This window comes from Trichechus manatus, unplaced genomic scaffold, assembly GCF_000243295.1.
Source record: "Trichechus manatus latirostris isolate Lorelei unplaced genomic scaffold, TriManLat1.0 scaffold00001, whole genome shotgun sequence".
Taxonomy (NCBI): domain Eukaryota; kingdom Metazoa; phylum Chordata; class Mammalia; order Sirenia; family Trichechidae; genus Trichechus; species Trichechus manatus.
In genome coordinates this window covers 25,848,753-25,867,410 of record NW_004443937.1, presented here as the reverse complement: position 1 = coordinate 25,867,410, position 18,658 = coordinate 25,848,753, and the positions used below count along the sequence as shown (strand labels likewise).

At 50.5% G+C, this 18,658-nt stretch overlaps 1 protein-coding gene across 1 annotated transcript in view; it reads left to right on the top strand.

The window, feature by feature from the left end:
- The window catches only part of CCDC12 (coiled-coil domain containing 12), a 66,541-nt gene that overhangs the window by 28,821 nt on the left and 19,062 nt on the right, over positions 1 to 18,658 (top strand). Inside the window, exon 3 of the mRNA XM_023726389.1 lies at positions 3,870 to 3,937. Within this exon, the coding sequence (XP_023582157.1) occupies positions 3,870 to 3,937 (68 nt within the window). The remainder of the gene's footprint in view (positions 1 to 3,869; positions 3,938 to 18,658) is intronic.

Sequence of the window (18,658 nt, the reverse complement as noted above, 5' to 3'; positions counted from 1 at the left end):
GGAGGTGAGGGCAGGGGCAAGGCCTAAATGTAGAGACAGGCTGAGGTCAGAAATATGAGGATACCTCCAGAAGCAGGCAAGTAGGCTTTGGGGAGGGCTCCAGTTTAGGCCATGTCCTCTGCCACCAGTATTTCTAAGAGTGACTTTTCTGGAGTTGGTAGAGAGAGTAGTAGTAGTTAAATTGGCCAAGAGTTGATGAAGGTTGTCTAGTCCAGACGCTGGGGTAGGCCTTGAGGGCCTCCAGAAGACACCCCACACTGAGAGGGACCTGGAGAGGGGTTAGTAAGTCCTGTATGTGAACAGGAATGGCCACAGGCCTGTGTCCTGGTCTTAGGGTCAGACCCTGTTGTGCGCTGGGCCCAGAGGAGCCAGAGGGCCCTCTGCCTGGGGATCTCAGAAGGCTCCTTTAACAAGATGTCGTTTGAGCTGGGCCTCCAGGACTGGCCAGAGAGTGGGTTTTCATGGGGGTTATCAGAGTGGCTATTTCAAGATTTGAGAAAAAGGGTTGGGTGTCAAGGTGTCTGGGTAGGGGCCATTGTGAACTGGAATGTAGGGTGGATGCTGGGGCCTTGGGAGAGTGACCTCTGGAGGGGAGGGGTGTTGAGGATGCTGGCTGTTGTCCTGGGGGTGTGGGGAGCCAGTGAGAGCCTTGAGCAGAGGGACAGCCAGCAATATGGATGGATAAAGTGGAGGGAGACTTAGAGGAGGTGGGTTGGAGAAAGGGGGAAAGGTGCCTGGCAGGAGGCAGCTTCATTCTCCAGAGTAGAGGGGTGGAGGGGGCTCAGTTGTGGTGGGGCTTAGGGAGGTGGCAGAGGAGAGGAGGAAGTGATAAGAGTCAGAATTGGGAAGGAGGGAGAAAGGTATGTGTGTAGGGAAGGGTTAGGCAGTGAGACTGATTTCAGGTTCTCAGGCTGGGCGAAGTGTCTAGATTCTCTGGGGTTGTGATGCCCCTAGGGCTTTCCTGAGCTCTTGCTGAATATCTCCACCAGGGCTTAGCGCCAGATCTGAGCCGTGTGGGGAGCGCAGAAAGGTGGCTATGATCAGAGCTGGTTCTAGAAACTCAGTGCCACTCTGGATATGCTATCTCTTGTCTCCTTGGCGAGCATGCAGGCGGGGACCAGGAGGCCCATGATCCCATCCTGCAGTCCCCACTGACAGGTTGAGTGACCTTGACCAATCTCCTTTCCTCGAATGCCATTTCCCAGGTCTCCCCCGGGGTTCACCTGAGGGCCTAGAATGCAGCGAGCCTGCCAGCCCTCCAGTTCTGAGGTTCTTTGAGTTTCTCAGACTGGATTGGGCCACGAGGCTGGTCTGCGCCTCCTTCCTCCATCCCAGGCAGTGGGGTTCCATGCCACTTCCCACCTTGTGATCTAGGCTAGGGTCACCCAACGGCTGTTTCCTTCTCATGGATGCTCATTATCCTGTCTGTGACTCCCTGTATAGTGGGAAGACTGGGTACACCACATACCCTCACTCTACAGTCATATAGCTTTCTCTTTCTTGAGCTGCTGCTGTTTGTACAGTGTCCCAGGCTGGGGTCATCCTTAACCTCATGCTGTCTGCAGAGCTAATGCTGTTCCCCACCCACCAGACTGCTGGGCATTTTTTAAAATGTTGTTTGGATAGTTGGGTGTTTTCTCACTTATTAATGAATAACTTGGCCTTCGCCGAGGCACTTAAGTGTCTCTGGGACTCCAGAAGGGTGAAGGTGTGGTGGTAGCCATGGCAGCAGCAGTGGCTGTGTTTGACCTTGCTTAAGGGCTGGGAAGGGGCATGGTATTTGCAAAGGACTTGCTCCCAGAGGCTGATCCCTGTTCCTCCCAGCTATTCCCAGAGGCTGATCCCTGTTCCTCCCAGCTATTCCCTTGCTTTTCTGTTAGGTGGTCCAAGTTAGTAGAGCCCCTAGGAAAGAAGCCTTCCTGTGGGAGTGGGGGCCTCTTCTGGGCAAGCTGCCCCCTTTCTGCTCTCCAACCACATTCCCCTAGCCAGGCATCTCTGGCCAGCACTGGGTCTGCTGGCTGGCATTTGGGAGGGAACTTTTTATTTGAATGTCCAGACTTCCTGATTGCTTCACTGGTTAACATTTAGTCAAGGAAGGGTGCAGCCTGGGAGCAGTTTAACCTAACTCATTTCTCCGGTAAGAGTTGTTATTCTGCTCTTCCTTCCTTCTTTGGCCATCACCAATTGTATGCCTCTCTGCCCCTGGACTCACCCTGCCCAGTAGAGGTCAGCAAGCTCTGGTCCTTGCTCCAGCAGCTCCCCAGTCTCTCCTCTGGCTCTCCGTGCCTCAGAACACTGGCCAGAGCCCTCTGTGATTGACCCTCACCTCCCTTAACAGCCTCACCCCATATTCTCCTTCATCCTGCCTGCTACTCCAAACAGCTGTGTGTTCTTCAGAATGCACCCCTGCCAGGCTCAAGCTCTGCTCCCTACTGGGAACGCCCTTCCTACTCCTGTCTCCCCATCCTGTAACACCCAAATTCTACCTGTCCTTCAGAAGGAAGTCCCTCTCGTCCCTCTCTCCTCTCCCCTGTCCCCCCAGAACCGTGTTGACCTCTCTTGTAGCCGCAGCACTTGCTTGGTTGTTTTGTTCCTTCTGCCTCACCTCCATGAGATTGAGCCGACCTGCTCACATTGTGAAACCCTTTTTCTGGGCGAGGGCTCCAGCCTGGTTTTGGTGATCTCCGTTCAGCACAGGGTCTGCATTCACTGTGAACACTGGCAGGCAGTGGCTCATAAAGCAAATGCTGCTCTTGGGAGGCAGCTGGCATAAACAGACTTCTAGGAGAGCTAGCCCAGGTAGTTAAACACTCCAGCTTGTTCTTAGATCCATCACAGCAGGCTCCCTATGGAAGGAGCTTCCAGATGTTTTCTCAGAACACTGCACCAGTGAGAGAGCGTGTGGCAGGTCACCACCAGGAATGAAGTGTGCATCAAGCACCTCTGGAGGGTCAGTTTGGCTGTAGACGCCCATAGCAGGTCTCTGTTCTGGAGCCTCTCGGCAGGTCTCTGTTCTGGAGCCACTCGGTCCAACTCTTGGTGCGCTGGGGCATCTGCTAACCCGAGGCGTGTTTCCACACATCGAGCACGCACAAACAGCGGTAATTGCGTAGTAGGGGAGAAAGCCCAGGAACACATTTTCTGCTACAGTTGGAAGCAGCCTGGGCATTTCCTTCTTTTGCAGCCCTCTCAGGGACTGGAGAACAAGCGTACTCTGTCAAGGTTGAGATGGTCATGGCGTCTCTGGACTTAAAAAGAGGTGGGGTGGGGTCAGGGTGGGGAGAACCAGATTCAGAAGAAATTCTTCCTATACAAATTTGAAACTAATTCTCCTTTCCCATGCCCCCTCCCTCACAGGCCCGGGCAGTGAGTCTTGTTACAAGCCTGGTCCTAGTTTGAGTTATGTTACCCCTAAGTGGAACCAAATAGGTGTTTCCCAGAGAGGCCTCTGGCCTGGGAGAGATTTAGGAGGTCTGAGCTCTTGTCCTGCCCTGCTTGCTGGTGCGTCTTTTCCCCAATCTCTCTCAGTTCAGTGGCCGGCCCTGGCCGGTGACCTGCCATTGTGGGCCTTCCATGGCACAGACCAGCTCCCACTAGCGTTCTCTGAGGGCCACTGTGTGCCTGGGGCTGGGCTGGGTTGGGGTTGTGGGTTTTTTAATTCTGCCAGGGCAGGGAGAGGTGGGGAGTGAGGCTTCACTGTAGTGCCCATCGGATGCAGCAGTCACATGCCCAGCATAGAGGCAGGAACACCAAGGTGGGCCTTGTCAGGATGCCTGGCTCCTAAGATGTCCTGTTCTTCATTAGCCCCCAGAGCCTAATTAATGAAGGAGCGTTCATCTGAGTGAGTGGTTTCCTTTCTTCCTTTGCAGGACAAGGAAGATGGGGAGCCAAATACCAAGCAGCTCAGAGAAGAGGAGGAGGAAGGCGAGAAGCACAGGTAAGGCCTGTTATGTGAGTGAGCCTGCAGCGTTCTGCCTGCCGAGCTGTCCCCTCCCACACCTGCTGATCTCTTCGTCCTCCCAGCTCTGTGTTCAGAGTCTCTACCCGGCTCTTCCTCTTCACCCCACGGCTGCCTGTTCGGACCTGAAGATCTCAACTTCTCACTCTTGGAGCCTTCCCTGTATCCTTTTCCCCACTTGCCATCCAACTCTCACTTGGGCACCATTTTTGTTCTGACCCTCAGGTCATGTCTTGTCACTCTTCTCAGACACCTTTGTGATGTGGTTCTGCCGGGTCTCCAAAATCAGGTCCAGATTCTTTCCTGGGTGTATGAGGAAGGCCCTGCCTGGGCAGTCCAACCTCATCCAGCCTCCTCTCGTTTCTCTTAAGCCACCCTTGGCCACTCAGTATTTCCTTAACGGTGTTCGTCTGTTCACACTGTGCTCACAGCTTGGAATTCCATTGTTTCTTCTTCCCCTTTAACAGGTAGGTCTTCATGTAGACTTCAGTTCCAAGGCTTCCTCTTCTTTCTCTGTCTCTGCTCTCCTCACCACCCTCACTTCACTCCCCACAAGAGTTCATTTAGAGGATTATCTTTTATTGCCAAATGCTGTCATGTGGTTGAGTCAGCTTAAGTTTCCAAAACATAGCATCAGCGAGGGGCTTGGGCATTTCTCTCTTGGGGCTCATGCATGTAGTCTCCCCTGCTGGCCTTGAGGGCTAGGACCTCCTTGGAGCTTTGGATATGGCTTTGTATTGAAAATGCCTGGGAAACCTTTGTAGAACTAGTATAGGGGGTGGGAAGAGGCTGTGCTGTGATGTTTGTGAGCTGGGTAGAGCATTTATGTCTGACTAGTACTTCCATGCTGGAAGCTTCCAGGAGCCTCTTGCCCCTCCTCCCATGTCTGGCCCTGAGCTAGGGCCACAAGGGTAGCTGGAGATCTCTGCCTGGGATCAGACATGTCTTTACAGAAAGGTAGCCTTGATTTCGTCTGCTCTGAGCAGTTTCCTACGGGTGCAAGGCCTGTGTAGGCACCGGCTTTCTTGAAGGAGTAGATTCTGATACTCCGAGAAAGTCTGTCCTTGGTGGGCTGTGCTCTGAGGAGCTGCAGCCAGAGGGGAGGGAGTGCTTTGCAGAGGAAGCTGGTTTGCAGTGCTGGAGCAGGCCCTTCTAACTCCATAGCCTTCAACCGTATGAGTGGAGTCCTCCCCAAGTACAGGTCCTTTGCCTTTTTAGTCAGGAGATGATCTCAAATGAGATGAGACTTCTTCTAGTCCGTGTGTGTGGGACTTCACAGTTTACAGAGTGCTTTCACACCATCTTCACAGCAGCCTTGGGGGGGCCTTGCCACCTGACTTAAGCTCAGAGATGGCAACAGCTCTGTGCTGAGAGGCTGGTGGAGCCAGGGCCCTCGCAGACCCTCCCAGCGCCAGGCTTAGCCACACAGTACTTCAGGAGCCCTTGCTGGTGACAGAGAGATGAAGGCAAGTAGTTGCTCCTTTGCCAAGTGACCCCAGACTTGAGTGATTTTGGGGTGGGTACCTGCACAGTTTCCCCTATTCTGTGGTAACTGCTTAGACCCTTTGGTTTTCTTCTGGTTTGTTCTTATGTTCCCAGTTACTGGCTAGAGCCCTGGGTTTCAATTTCCAGGCCGTCTTCCGTTTGCTGAGTAGCCCCTTTTTTGATCCTCCTCCTCCTTGAGAGAAAGAGAAGGGTCATTGGTTAGCAGGTGGGGGGGTCATACAGTAGAAGACTGGAAGGTTGAACTATGTGATTGAATCTCAAACATGGTGCTAGTGGAGGAAAAACTGGCTTCAGAATTGAGACATCTAAGGCAGAAACTATCAAATTTATAAACACACCAAAAATATGTGTGTTTTTCAGTCAACAAGTGCCGACTTCATTGGTTCTCTGCTCTGTATAGGGTACCATTGTAGGCCCCTGGGAGGCAACAGTGAACAAAACACAGCCCACGCCCTCACAGAGCTGACATTCTCGAGAGGGAGACAGACTGTAAAGAAATAAGCAAGCGTGTAATAAGATGTAAGGCGCAAGGAAGAACGTGAAAGCAGCAGAAGTGTACACATGTGCACGTGGGGAGTAACACCAACCCCAGATTAGCAGTGGCCTCAGGGGAAGCAGGGAGGAAACAGGATAGGGAAGGGCTTTAACTACCTAGGATGTGTGATTTCTTAAAAAACAAAAAGGAAAGAAAGAGGAAAGCTCAAACCTGTCTCAAATCTGGCAAAATGTTGCTTTAGTTAACTCCTGGGAGTTGAGTACATGTGTTATGTTGCTCTCTGGACTTTGCTGTATGCCTGAGATATTTCATAATAAAAACAGGATACAAAAAGAAGTGAAGGGGATGCACACAACTCCACGTTCCTTTCAGTGAGCTCTAGATAAGCAGCCTTGCCATGTGAGATGCCGCCGAGGCCCTGCCCACCCATCCTCCCAGCTTTCACCCAGTGATCACTTAGCTGGGCAAGTGCAGGGCCTCGTGTCTTTTACTCACAGTGGCCCAGGGACCAAACGTGTTGAACATTGAACTGGGTTCTGCTTCATCTTGTCATGTCCTTCCGCTGTTCTCTAGTCAGGCTTTTTCTGAGGCAGTGGAGTGCGGGGGAACAGGTCTAGCCTAGTAATCAGGAACTAGGCTTCTGGGCTATTTCTCTAGAGACTTTGGACAGGCGCTTCAGTCTGTGAGCCTTGATAGCACACCTTCTGTGGGCAACACCTCATGGCCGGGTGGTGATGGCATCCTGAAGGGCCTGGTTGTGGTCGTGGCCTTGAGGAGCTCACGGCTCACAGGGAACCAGCCTTTCTCTCCACCCCAAGTCAAGTCCTGCTGGTGTCCTGATGACCCCAGTACACAAACAGGGTCTTCTTTCCCAATGCTCCAGCCTCAGAGTTCCTCAATACCCTTGGTTACGTGACCTTCCTTTCCTTGCCACCGCACACCCCAGACCTGGGTGTCACCCAGACTGTGCCACTCTGAAGCAGCATGCTGTTGGGCCCTCTCCTTCTCTTACTAGTGTGGAAAGAACATTCCTCCTCTCTGACAGCAGAGTGTCCTGCTCTCACCCTGTTTCCTCTTCAACTCTTCAAGTCCTGTGCTGTCTTCAAAGCCCCAGAGAGTGTGGGCTGAGAGAAAGAACAGTGAGAGAGGGCCAGGGGAGGACCCAGGAAAGAATGGCGCTTGACCAGGGACCAGATGTGTGGCCCAAATAAGTCTCTCCCCCTTCTCGGCACTCATTTCATGTCCTCTCCTATAAAGCAAGAGGGTAGAACTAGTGGGTCTCCTAGGTCATTCCCATCTTAACCAATCAGGCAGGATCAGGGCTCCACCCACTCTGCCCCTAGCCTTCCCCACCTCAGCTGATGACAACCCCATCTTTCCAGATGCTTGCAATAGACAGGTTGGAGCTGCCTCTGGCTCCTTTCTTTCCTTACACTGTACCTCTAGTCCATCAGCAAATCCAGTGTTGACCACTCCTCACTTCCTCTGCGACAGCACTTTCGTGCCAGCTACCTCATCTGTCCTGGATCACTGGTCGCCTCCTTGCTGAGCTTCCTGCTTTGGCCTCACCCCACATAGAAGCCCGAGGGCACTTGTTAAATGTTGATAAGGATGCCACTTCCCATTGCCCTTGGGACACAATCCACACTCGCTATGCTCCTCACGAAGTCTGCGCAATGTGGCCTCCACCCGCCTCACCTCTCCTCCACCTCCCACCATGATGTACCTGTGGCTTTTCTTTCCTTGAACACTCAAAGGTGGGTCCAGCCTTGGGGGCTTTGCCCTAGCTGGACTGCTTTTCCCCCCAGCTCGGCACAAGTGAGTCTTCTTGTCCTTCAGATCAGAGCTTAAAAGTCAGCTTCCAAGAGGCCTTTCTTGTCCACTCGACCAAGTAGCCCCTGTCATTCTCATCACATCACCCTGTTTTAATTGTCTACAGAAGCACATAGGACTCTGGCACTTTTCTTATTGTGTATTTATTTTTTTGTCTCCCCTAGTAGAATGGTGCTTCTGTGAGCATGGGGCCTTGTTTGCTGCTGTGTTCCTACACACCAGGTGCTTGATAACTATTTGTACAATGAAGCGGGAGTAATGAATGGAAAGACATGGTCATTTCCAGCCCTGCTTTTCTGTTGCTTTTTCTTTCTCCACCTCTTTTTCCCCTTTACGGAGTACCTGGTATGGTCCCAGCAAACTTGCCCTCTCCTGCATGCTCTGGGGACTCAGGGAGGGCCTGGCCCTCCAGGCACTCCCAGTTGGGGCTCCTTGCTGGCTGCACATTAGACTCTCCTGAAGAGTTTGTAGTACATGCCCATGCGGGGCCCACCCCAGCGGTTTGGCATCAGCTGGCCTGGGCAGGGGCCCTGCATTGGAATTCTTTACAGCGATCCCCAGGGGACTCTAGTGTGCAGTCAGGCATGAGGGCTACCGAGCAACTGGCAGAGGGTCCTAGGAAGGCTGTGCTGGGGTGGCCAGGCGCTCAGGATCTTCCTCTGCATCCCCCTCTACACTCGTTCCATGGCACAGCATTCACCTGGCAGGATGGGCTGTGCCAGGGCACAGTTGGGTGGACTTTTTTGAGCACCCCTTACCTGGCAGGGCTGTCCCACCAGGACCTCCAGAGGCTCCTGTGTTCTTAGAGACCTCCCTGAAGCTAAGGAAGCCAAGATGCTCATAGGAAGTCCAGCCTTGGCTTGGAGTTGTGCCTGCCTTTGTAGCCCCCAAGGAAAAGTAGACTCTCTGACTTTAACAAATTTAGAGCAGAGGGCTTCCTGGGTTCTTCAGGAAGGGCAGGTCAGAGCCTTGGTCCCTATAACAAGGGGCCAGACCTGTGTAGACTTAACCCCAGACTGCAGAATCTGGGGCTTGGGCATGGGCTTCCCAGGAAGAGATGGATGCAACAGTCCATTCCAGGAAGGGGAGCCATTCTCCTCATCTGTACCCCAAGTCTGGAAAGGGACTCCCAGCAGGATGCTTATGGTTTGGGAGCATATTTTAGAGGTTCCCTAGCCCCTGCCATGGCCCCCTCACCACTGGGGAGAAAGGAGAGACCTCCCCGTGCCACTGTGGGGGAAGGGATGACCTCTGAGGCCAGTTTCCTGTGAGCATCTTGGCCTCCTCAGCTTCAGGGAGTTGAGAACACCACAGGTGCCTCTGGAGGTCCTGGTGGGACAGCTGCTTCAGTCCAGGTGAGCCTGGGTTGAGCTCAGGTGCCAGGTGGCAAGCCTTTGGGAAGCAACCCTTCTGATGTGTCTGCTCCTCAGTGCTAACTCTGGGCTGCCTCCAGCCAAGGGCAACAGGACAAGGCCTCGTAGAGAACATGCCTCTTGAGCTGGGTCTAGAATCCTGGAGGGTAGGATCTGGGAAGTGAAGGCCCAGACATGTGAACCTGCAGTATGAAAGCATAGGTGTGACCCCTTGTAGGGGAGGTGTGGACAGATGTCACTCCCCCATGCTGCACCTGTAAAACCCAACCTGGGCTTTCCACAGTATCATCGGGAGCCCTCTCAGCCTGACACCCTCATGATCTTGGGGTAACGTGGAGGGAGTTGTGTAGATCTGCATCTGAGACCTGGGTCCCACCTCGGCAGGTGAGGCTGAGTGGTCCCTGATGCGTCCTCAGCCCAGCCCCCACAGGGAGGTTGAGGGGTACTCTGCTCCCTCCTCATGCCCCAGGTTCCCCTCTTGCCGCCTGCCCTGGAGTTCTCTCTGGGCCATTCCATCCCACGCTGCCATCCAGCTCTGAACTCCCCCAGCCTAACCACTGGATGACCCCAGGGGCTGCCTCCTATGAGCACCTTGGCTTCCTGTGTGTCCCTATTGGCTGACAGAGAGCAGGTCTCACCTGCCTCAGTCATCCTCCAAGTCCATCAGAGTCTAGCAGTCTTGTAGGTTCTACACAGATACGTGGCAGCTGGCCAGTTCTTTTGATCGGTGTTAGCTAGTTCATCGTGCTCTTTCTTGTACAGCTGATGGGATTTCAGGAAATGACACATGTCGAGGCGATCATTGATTCCACAGCAGGCACCAAATTTGTAAGAAGTAGGCAGAGGAGAGAGGGGTTAGGATTTGGAAGTAGCTCCTGGGTTTGAGGCCAGGCCCGGTCAGTTAACTCTGACCCTGGGCAAGTCGCGTGGCCTCTGTGAACCTAAGTATCTTCAACTGAAAGATGGGGAGAAAAGTAAAACTTGTTTCACCTAATGAGAGGGGCAAATGCCATCACTCTTTCCCCAGCCAGCACTGGGCCTCTTAGTAGAAGACACTTTGAGGCCCTCCCAATAGACCTTGAAAAGGCAGAATTAGCTTTTACATAAGGCATGGGCTAACTTTTCATATAGGGCAGTAGTTGGGAAAACAGCCAGGTGGATAGCTGCGAGCAGAAATTAGCTTATGTGACCAAGAATTTAATGATTAGGAACCACTTTGTAGAACTTCACTTACTTGGTACTTTTGATGGTTATTGGGAATTAAGGTCAGTGGCATCATTTTGCTGGAGCCCCTGTGGCACAGTGGTTAAGAACTTGGCTGCTAACCAGAAGTTCGGCAGTTCAAATCCATCAGCTGCTCCTTGGCAACAGTTTGGGGCAGTTCTACTCTGTCCTGTAGGGTAGCTGTGAGTCAGAATCAACTCAACGGCAATGGGTTTGGTTTTGGTTGGGTTCACTTACGTGGTACTTTTGATGGTCATTGGGAATTAAGGTCAGTGGCACTTTGCAGATTTGGTTGTCTAACCTGATTCACTGCAGGACCAGGGTAAGTGGGACTGTGGAGCCCCAGGATCTTACTCCTCACCAGCTCTTCTGGGGAGTCACCAGCTTCCTCTGCCCATGCTCCTGCCCAGCTGCCCAGGGAGATCCTTTTCAGATCCTTTGACTATTCTATTCTAGTTCCTTTGTCTTTCCTTATAAATTTTAGAATCAGCTGGGATTTTGATCAAAATTGTCTTGAATCTATAGGTCTGAATTCCTTTGAAGATTTTTTATTACAGTCTTCAGGATAAATCCTAACCCATACAACCCAATCCCCATCCAGTGGGAGTTGGCCCACGGCAGGTCCCCCAGGCCCTGTGGAAGGAAGGATGTATTCCCACCCCCAGAAAGGCCCCCGCTTCATCTCTGCCAGCTCCCAGCCAACCTCCTTATGGCTAACTCTGCAGGGGTGTGGATGACTCATCTCCCCCGACCCCTTCCTCAATGCCTTGGTGATAACATGTGATCTGGTGGCCCTGGAATGGTAGCCCACAGAAAGGGGTGTTCATGTCAGTTGCTTTTTAAGCCCTCAGTCACCTCTTCCTGATGGCAAGCCAGCTGATGGGTGCAGTGGAGGTGAAGGTAGAGTAGAGTTCCTGGTTGACAGTCAAGGGCCTCCAAGCCTCAGGGACTGTTGAGGGGGAAGGAAGGTATTTTACACCCTAGCTGGGGTGGGAGTGGGAGATGTGTCTTGTTGAGTGTCTGAGCAAGCAAACCCCACACCTTGGCCTCCACATCTCCCTCCCCACAGCTTTGGATAGGTGTTGCACCCAGCTGGAGCAGTCGGTCACCATTCAGGGGCAGTGGTTCACCCTGAGTGGGAGCCACATACTGGAGGAGATCCTGGGCCACTGGCCTTCCCTGCTTGGGAATGGAAAACCTGTTTCTCAGCTCCACGTGTGCTTGACCCGTCTCATGGAGAGAGGCCCTACCCCAGCTGAGTCCCAGCGCAGCCCTGGCCTGGTGCCCAAACCCTTCAGGCTGGCAAATGCCAGGCCTCCTCTCCTTTGGGAGCCTGGTCCCAGAGGTAGTGTGCGTGCTCCAGGGTGTGCTCTCTGATACGACGTCAACTTGATCTGGCAAACATTGCTCCACTCTAGTGGTAACAACCAGGGTGACTCCCACCCATGCCTCCTGAGTTATCTCACTTCCACTGAAGGGCTGGGGATGTCCCAGCCATGGACAGTGGGACCAGGGATTAGCCATGGCTCCATGACTCATGCTGAGGCAGCAGGAGAAGACGCCTGTGGCCGCCCTGTTTTTTCTGACCCTGTGTCGAAGGAATAGGTTTAGGAGTGTGGGAAAATGAATCAAGCGAGAGCTGGTTTGAGGAAGGTGATGTAGTGGGAAGCCAGTTCACCATGTGACTAGCGCAGGGCACTTCCTGTCTGTCTGAGGGGAGGGGTTGGAGCATGGCTGGGTCCTTTCTGCATGCAGAAAAGTCACAACCTTGTATATCATGATCTTCAGTCCTTCCAAAGCCCTTCTTATTTAATCTTCACCTCTGTTCTGGGGCTAGGTATGTCCACATCTTAGAGACGAGGAAACCACAGTTCAGGTAGGTGAAATGCCTTGTCCAAGATCTCCCAACTAAAAGGGAGTGGCTGACTACTGGGACCCCTCCCCTGGTTCCTGTGTGATGTGGAGCCAGGGTGGAGAACAACTGAGCTTGTCCAGCCCCCTCATGTTGCTGATGGAGAAACAGTCATCCCTGTCCTCTGGTGGCAAGCTCCAGGGTAGCACTGGCATGGTTCTGCCCCACCACTTTCATCCCTAGTTCTGCCCCCAAATGGGGAGGTGCTGTGGCCTCTGTCCCATATGCCCAGTTGGCCAAGGCCACAGGGGTGGGCTTCAGGGGTGCCAGGCAATTGTGTGGCAAAAGGAAGGGCTTCTGTCTTTGATAGCCTGCATCAGGGGCTGACAGTCCACAGTCCAGGGCAGCTCTATGGGATTAAGCCCTGCCTCCTTTCCTGGGGTGCACTGTGGGATAGGCTGAGGCCTGGGGGTGGGGGCATTGGACTGCACAGCCAGTGTGACTGATCTGTTCTCATCTTGTGGGCCCTTTGGGATTCAGTTTAGCTGCCATAAACCTTTTCCCCTCCCCTCTTTTTAAAATTAAATTGCTGTTTAAAGTACATAAATGATAGATTTTATTGTCAAAAACTTAGAAAATACGGATTCAAATGTATCTGTGCATAGCCTGCTGTTTTATAACCTTTTCATATACCATATCGTGACCATCTTTTTTTAAAAATAATTTATTTTATTTTTGTTGTTGAGAATATACACAGCAGAATATATACCAATTCAACAATTTCTGCATGTACAGTTCAGTGACATTGATTATATTCTTTAAGTTGTGCAACCATTCTCACCCTCCTTTTCTGAATTGTTCCTCCTCCATTAGCATAAACTCACTGCCCCATTGCTTGTCCAACCTTTCAAGCTGTAGTTGTCAATTTGATCCCTTATACAGTTGTTGTTGTTATTAGGTGCCGCTGAGTCTGTTTCGACTCATAGCGACCCTACAGGACAGAGTAGAACTGCCCCATAGGGTTCCCAAGGAGCAGCTGGTGGATTTGAACTGCTGACCTTTTGGTTAGCAGCCGAGCTCTTAACGACTATGCCACCAGGTCTCCTTGTCCGTGGGGAATATGTTTCAGGACCCCTAATGGCTGCCTGAAACTACAGATAGTACCGAACCCTATATATACAATGTTTTGTCCTTTACTTAGACATTCCTATGATAAAGTTTAATTTATAAGTTAGGCACAGTAAGAGGTTAACAATAGTAACTAACAATAAAATAGAACAATTATAACAGCATACTGTAATAAAAGTTATGTGAATGTGGTGCTGGGCGGGGACAGAACAGGACAGTGCAAGATTTCATCACGCTGTTCATTTAACATTTAACCGTGGTTGATCGCGGGTAACTGAAACCTCAGAAAGTGAAACCGCAGATAAGGGGGAACTATTGTAGATCTTTAAAAGAGCACAATACTAAAGGCAGATATTTTTTACTAATTAAGCTAAATTGTTTGATTTAAAGAAGACTTTAGGGGGTATTTTTGGTTTAAGGTTTAAAGATTATCTCAGGGGAGTAGTTTCAGAGATTCATCCAGCCTCAGTGATTCCAGAAAGTCTGGAGTCTTCCACATTTCCCCCCCCATTTGTTCAGGGTTCTTCTATAGAATACTCAGTAATGGTAGCCAGGTGTCATCCAGTTCTTCTGGTCATGACCATCTTTTGGTAAATATACTTCTATAAAATTCTCTTTAGCTGCTTAATATTTCTTTGAGAGAACCGTAATTTATTTTTTAGTCCTTAATTTGGGACATATCAGCTGTTTCTAGTGTTTTAAATATGCATTAGCTCAGCCTATAAATTTAGAGAACCTGGGTTGGGCTCCCAAAGTCTTGTGTGGGAGTGGATACAGACTGTGTGACCCGGATGTGATGGTATCAGTTTTACTCATGATTAGCTCTGGTCATTGCCTTGAACAGTGCTGGCTGTTTATAAACCATCCCCTCACTGGATACCTGGTGCTCTTGGTGGGCCTTAGGACTGAAGTTGGATGAATTTATATGGCCTGAGCTCTAATTGTCTTGATGGGGCTCTCACGCGAGTCTCACGCCCGGACAGCTCTGGCTGTCTGGTGTCTTCTTCATTTATGTATGTGTTCTCTATGGCTACTTTATTTTATTTCATTTTTGGTGAAAATATACACATCAAAACATGCTCCCATTTAACAATTTCTGCACATACTGTTCAGTGACACTGGTTACATTCTTCACATTGTGTCAACATTCTTGTTACTTCTGCTCTAGTTGTTTCACCCCCATCAGTTTAGACTCACTGCCCCCTAAACTTCTCATCTATGCTTTAGGGTTACTGTTGTCCCTTTGGTCTCATATAATTTTTTTTGAACTTTTAATTTTGAAATAATTATAGATTTACAAAGTGGACTCATGTACCCTTCGCCCAGTTGATCCATTGGTTACATCTTTTAATTTTTTATTTAAATTTTGTTGTTATTGTTGTTGAGAATATACACAGCAAAACATACACCAGTTCAACAATTTCTGCATGCACAATTCAGTGACATCATATAGATGATTTTTTAAAAGAGCGTAATACTTAAGGGTGACAGTCTTTACTTTTTGAGCTTAACTGTTGTCTTAGTCATCTAGTGCTGCTGTAACAGAAATACTGCAAGTTGATGGCTTTAACAAAGAGAAATTTATTTTCTCACAGTCTAGGAGGCTAGAAGTCCAAATTTAGGGCGTCACCTCCAAGGGAAGGCTTTCTCTCTCTGTTGGCTCTGGAGGAAGGTCCTTGTCCTCAATCTTCCCCTGGTCAAGGAGCTTCTCAGGCGCAGGGACCCCGGGTCCAAAGGACATGCTCTGCTCCTGGTGCTGCTTTCTTGGTGGTATGAGGTCCCTAATTCCCTGCTTGCTTCCCTTTCCTTTTTATCTCTTGTAAGATAAAAGGTGGTACAGGCCACACCTCAGGGAAACTCCTTTTACATTGGCTCAGGGATGTGACCCTAGTAAGGGTGTTACAACCCCACCCTCATCCTCTTTAACATAAAATTACAATCACAAAATGGAGGACAACCACACAATACTGGGACTCATGGCCCAGCCAATTGTTACACACATTTTTGGGGGGACATAATTCAATCCATGACAACTGTTTTTTCTTTGTTTGTTTAAAGATGACTTCAAAGGATAGTTTCGGTTCAGAGATTGAAGAGTATCCCAGGGCATTAGTCTTGGGGGTTTCTCCAGCCTCAATGGGTCCAGTAAATTTCTTTGGAAATTTAAAGTTCTGTTCCACATTTTTCCCTTTCTATCAGGATCCATATATTGTGTTCCCAATCAAAATGTTCAGTAATGGTAACCAGTCACCATCCAGTTCTTCTGGTCTCATGTTAGAGGAAGCAGTGGCTCATAAAGGCAGTTAGTCCTATCGCCCAGTTGCTTCTCTAATTCTTGGGTTTCCTTCTTCCTCTGTTGCTCCACGTGAATGGAGACTGGTTGTATCTTGGGCTGGCCTCTTCATTTTTAAGGCTGAAGGCACGACTGCATTATTTCTAAAGGGCCTTCTGCCTCTAACACCTGTGGCCCATTGTGATTTTAAGGGCTAAGAGAGGGTACTCCGGCAGCTGAGAGAGCTGAAGGAATGGGGATTTGAGGGAGGGAGGCGTTTCAAGGGTGGTGCTGTAGGCTGCACTCCCAGGGGTGGGCCCAACAAGACTTTTTCCCTCTAGGAGCGCCAAGGACCTAGTCACTGAGCCACACATCCCCAGTCTCTGTCAGGCAGCCTTTTCTCCTCCACGGTGACTGCTGCTCCCTGAGGAACGGAGGGTCTGAAGTGGGGTCCACCTCAGGGCCGAAGACTTGGGTTTGAGTTCTAGGTCTGGCTCTTCCCTCAAGTCAGGGACCTTGGGCACATCTGTGAATCTCCCTGGACTGTTTTCCATGTCGGGAAAATAGCAATAATAATCTCCACCTTATATTGAAGGGTAGTCCTGAGAGGCAGCCTCTGAGAGGCACCATGTAGAGGCCCCCTAGCCGAAAAGAAGGCATTATCCCACTTGTTATTGTCTGTGCTTTGGGGTGGGGACAGGAAGTCAAGGCCCAGAGGACATGGAAGCTCCCACCCCTTTTCCTGAAACCCTCTGAAGAGGCGGTTGCCAGGAGTTGCATGGGGCTTTGTCGTGGCCCTGTCCTGCATGTGGTCAGTTCTTGTGTCATGTCTTCCAGCTGACCTGAGTCTTATCTGTACTGCAGGAGGACAGGAGGCCTGGGGTGGGCGAGTAGGGATGGAGCCGGCTGGGTAGGAAAAGGGAAGGGAGCTTTTATTGCTTTACAGCTATACTCTGTCCTAGAGTGGGGCCAGAGTCACCTTGCTGGGAGACAGCTGGAGGGCACTCTCCTCTGCTTGTGAATGGGGAAGATGCTGGACTCTTTAAAAGCTTCATTTGTTATTAAGTCAACCATCAAATGTCCTAAAGGAAATTGTTAAACCACCACCAAACGGAAACAGCCTTCTGTAGCCCAGCTGACTATTTCCAGCATCCATGCTGTCCTGATCTTGTACTTTTATCTGTAATGAAATTGCGTGTGCCATCACAGCCAGGTATTCCACCTGCCCTGTCCTGGGCTGTACCCCTTCCTCGGCTGTGTCCTCTGAGGGTGCTCAGAGCCCACTCTAGGGGACCCAGCACAAGAGTCCAGAGGTGTCTGTCCCATGGCTGTTACAAATTAGGCTGCCAGAAACATTTGTATGTAGAACATTTGTTTTGCTTGTCCCTGTTTTGTTACTGTTTATATGAAATCATTTCCCCAGAGCAGGATTACGGGGTCAGTGGGTTTGAACATTATAATGGGTGTTGAAAGAAATGGCCAGGTCAGCCTCTCAAGTGATCTTGCACACCGTTTGGGATGTATGCTTCTCACCTCATTTTCACAGGCCTCCAGGGTCTGGCCTCTGGCAGCAACAAGCAAGGCCCTGTTGTTCATGTTGAGGACATGGGGGTGGACCTCCATGTGCAGAGCCTAAAGCAACAGAAGGTTATTAGTCATGTGTGTGTTTTCCTGGAAGAGCATCTGTATCTGTACTCTGAACATTAAAAATGAAAGCCCAAGAGACCTGAAAGCAGCGATGCTAACAGACACATGTACGCTAATGTTCACTGCGGCACTTTTCACAATCGCCAAAAGGTGGAAACAGCCCAAATGTCCATCAACAGATGAGTGGATAAACAAAATGTGTTAATACATGCAATGGAATACTACTGTGCCGTAAAGAGAAATGAAGTCCTCTACGTGCCACAGTATGGGTGAACCTTGAAAACGTTATGCTGAGTGAAATAAGTCAATTGGAAAAAGAAAAATATTGTATGATCTCACTAGTATGAAACAGAGCAGGCAAATGTGTGGAGATCAGAGTTTAACAGTGGTTACTGGGGCGGGAGGAAGGGGAAAGAAGGGAATCTTTGTTTAGCTAGCACTGAATTTCCAATTATGGGAATGGAAAATATGGCAGTGGATATTGGTGATAGTTATACAACATGGTTGTTGTAATTGGTTTCATTGAATTGTACAACTGAAAAGTGTCGAATTTGCAAATGTTACCTATAATTTTATAACAAAGAAAAAAAAGAAAGCCCTCTGTGAGCAGAGTTGCTGATCTCCCAGCCCATGCTGGCCTCTAGGCACTCAGCAGGCTTATCCTGGGCTTGATTTTCCCTGTAGTCTGTTACTGTCAGGAGAACCTACTATGAGGAGAGCCCCACGCCAATTCTCTATGGTCCCTGAGGGGGGCCTGTGTGGGCAGGAGGGACCGAGAGCCTGGTGAGGAGGGCCTTATTCTTGGGGAGCAGGTCATGTTGTGGGCCTGAGGGGCACCCTGTCTTTGGAAGGAGACTTAGTAGAATGTGAACTTAGGCATCACCCTGCTGCTTTGCCATAAAGACCATGGAAGTCGCTTAGGAGTTGGCTGCCCCCACCCAGCCACATTCCTACCACTCCCAGGGGTCCAGGGCAAGGGGAGAGTGTGGAGTGGCTCAAGTGCCATGAGGTGAGAAGAAAGGCCAGTGGGTCCATGGCACTAACACCCCAAAGGGACAGGCTGGTAGCATAAGTGAGTGAGCGAGTGGGTGAATAAGTGAAGTGGCCAGGGCTCTGAAACCTCCATGAGCAGCGTGGACCCTCTCTGGGGCCTGTTTGCCAGTGAAGAGGCTGGGCCAGATAATCTCAGAGCTTCCTTCCACTTGGACATTCTAGGACTCTACTCCTTGGGTGCCATATTTTAGAAAGAACATCAACTTTCTCCATGACCTCCCCCTCAGTGACATTTATGGAAGGTGTGAACAAACAACCCTAGGGGTGACTTCCCCTGAATCTCCACAGTTGGCCCACGCCTGGGGCCCCTGCAACT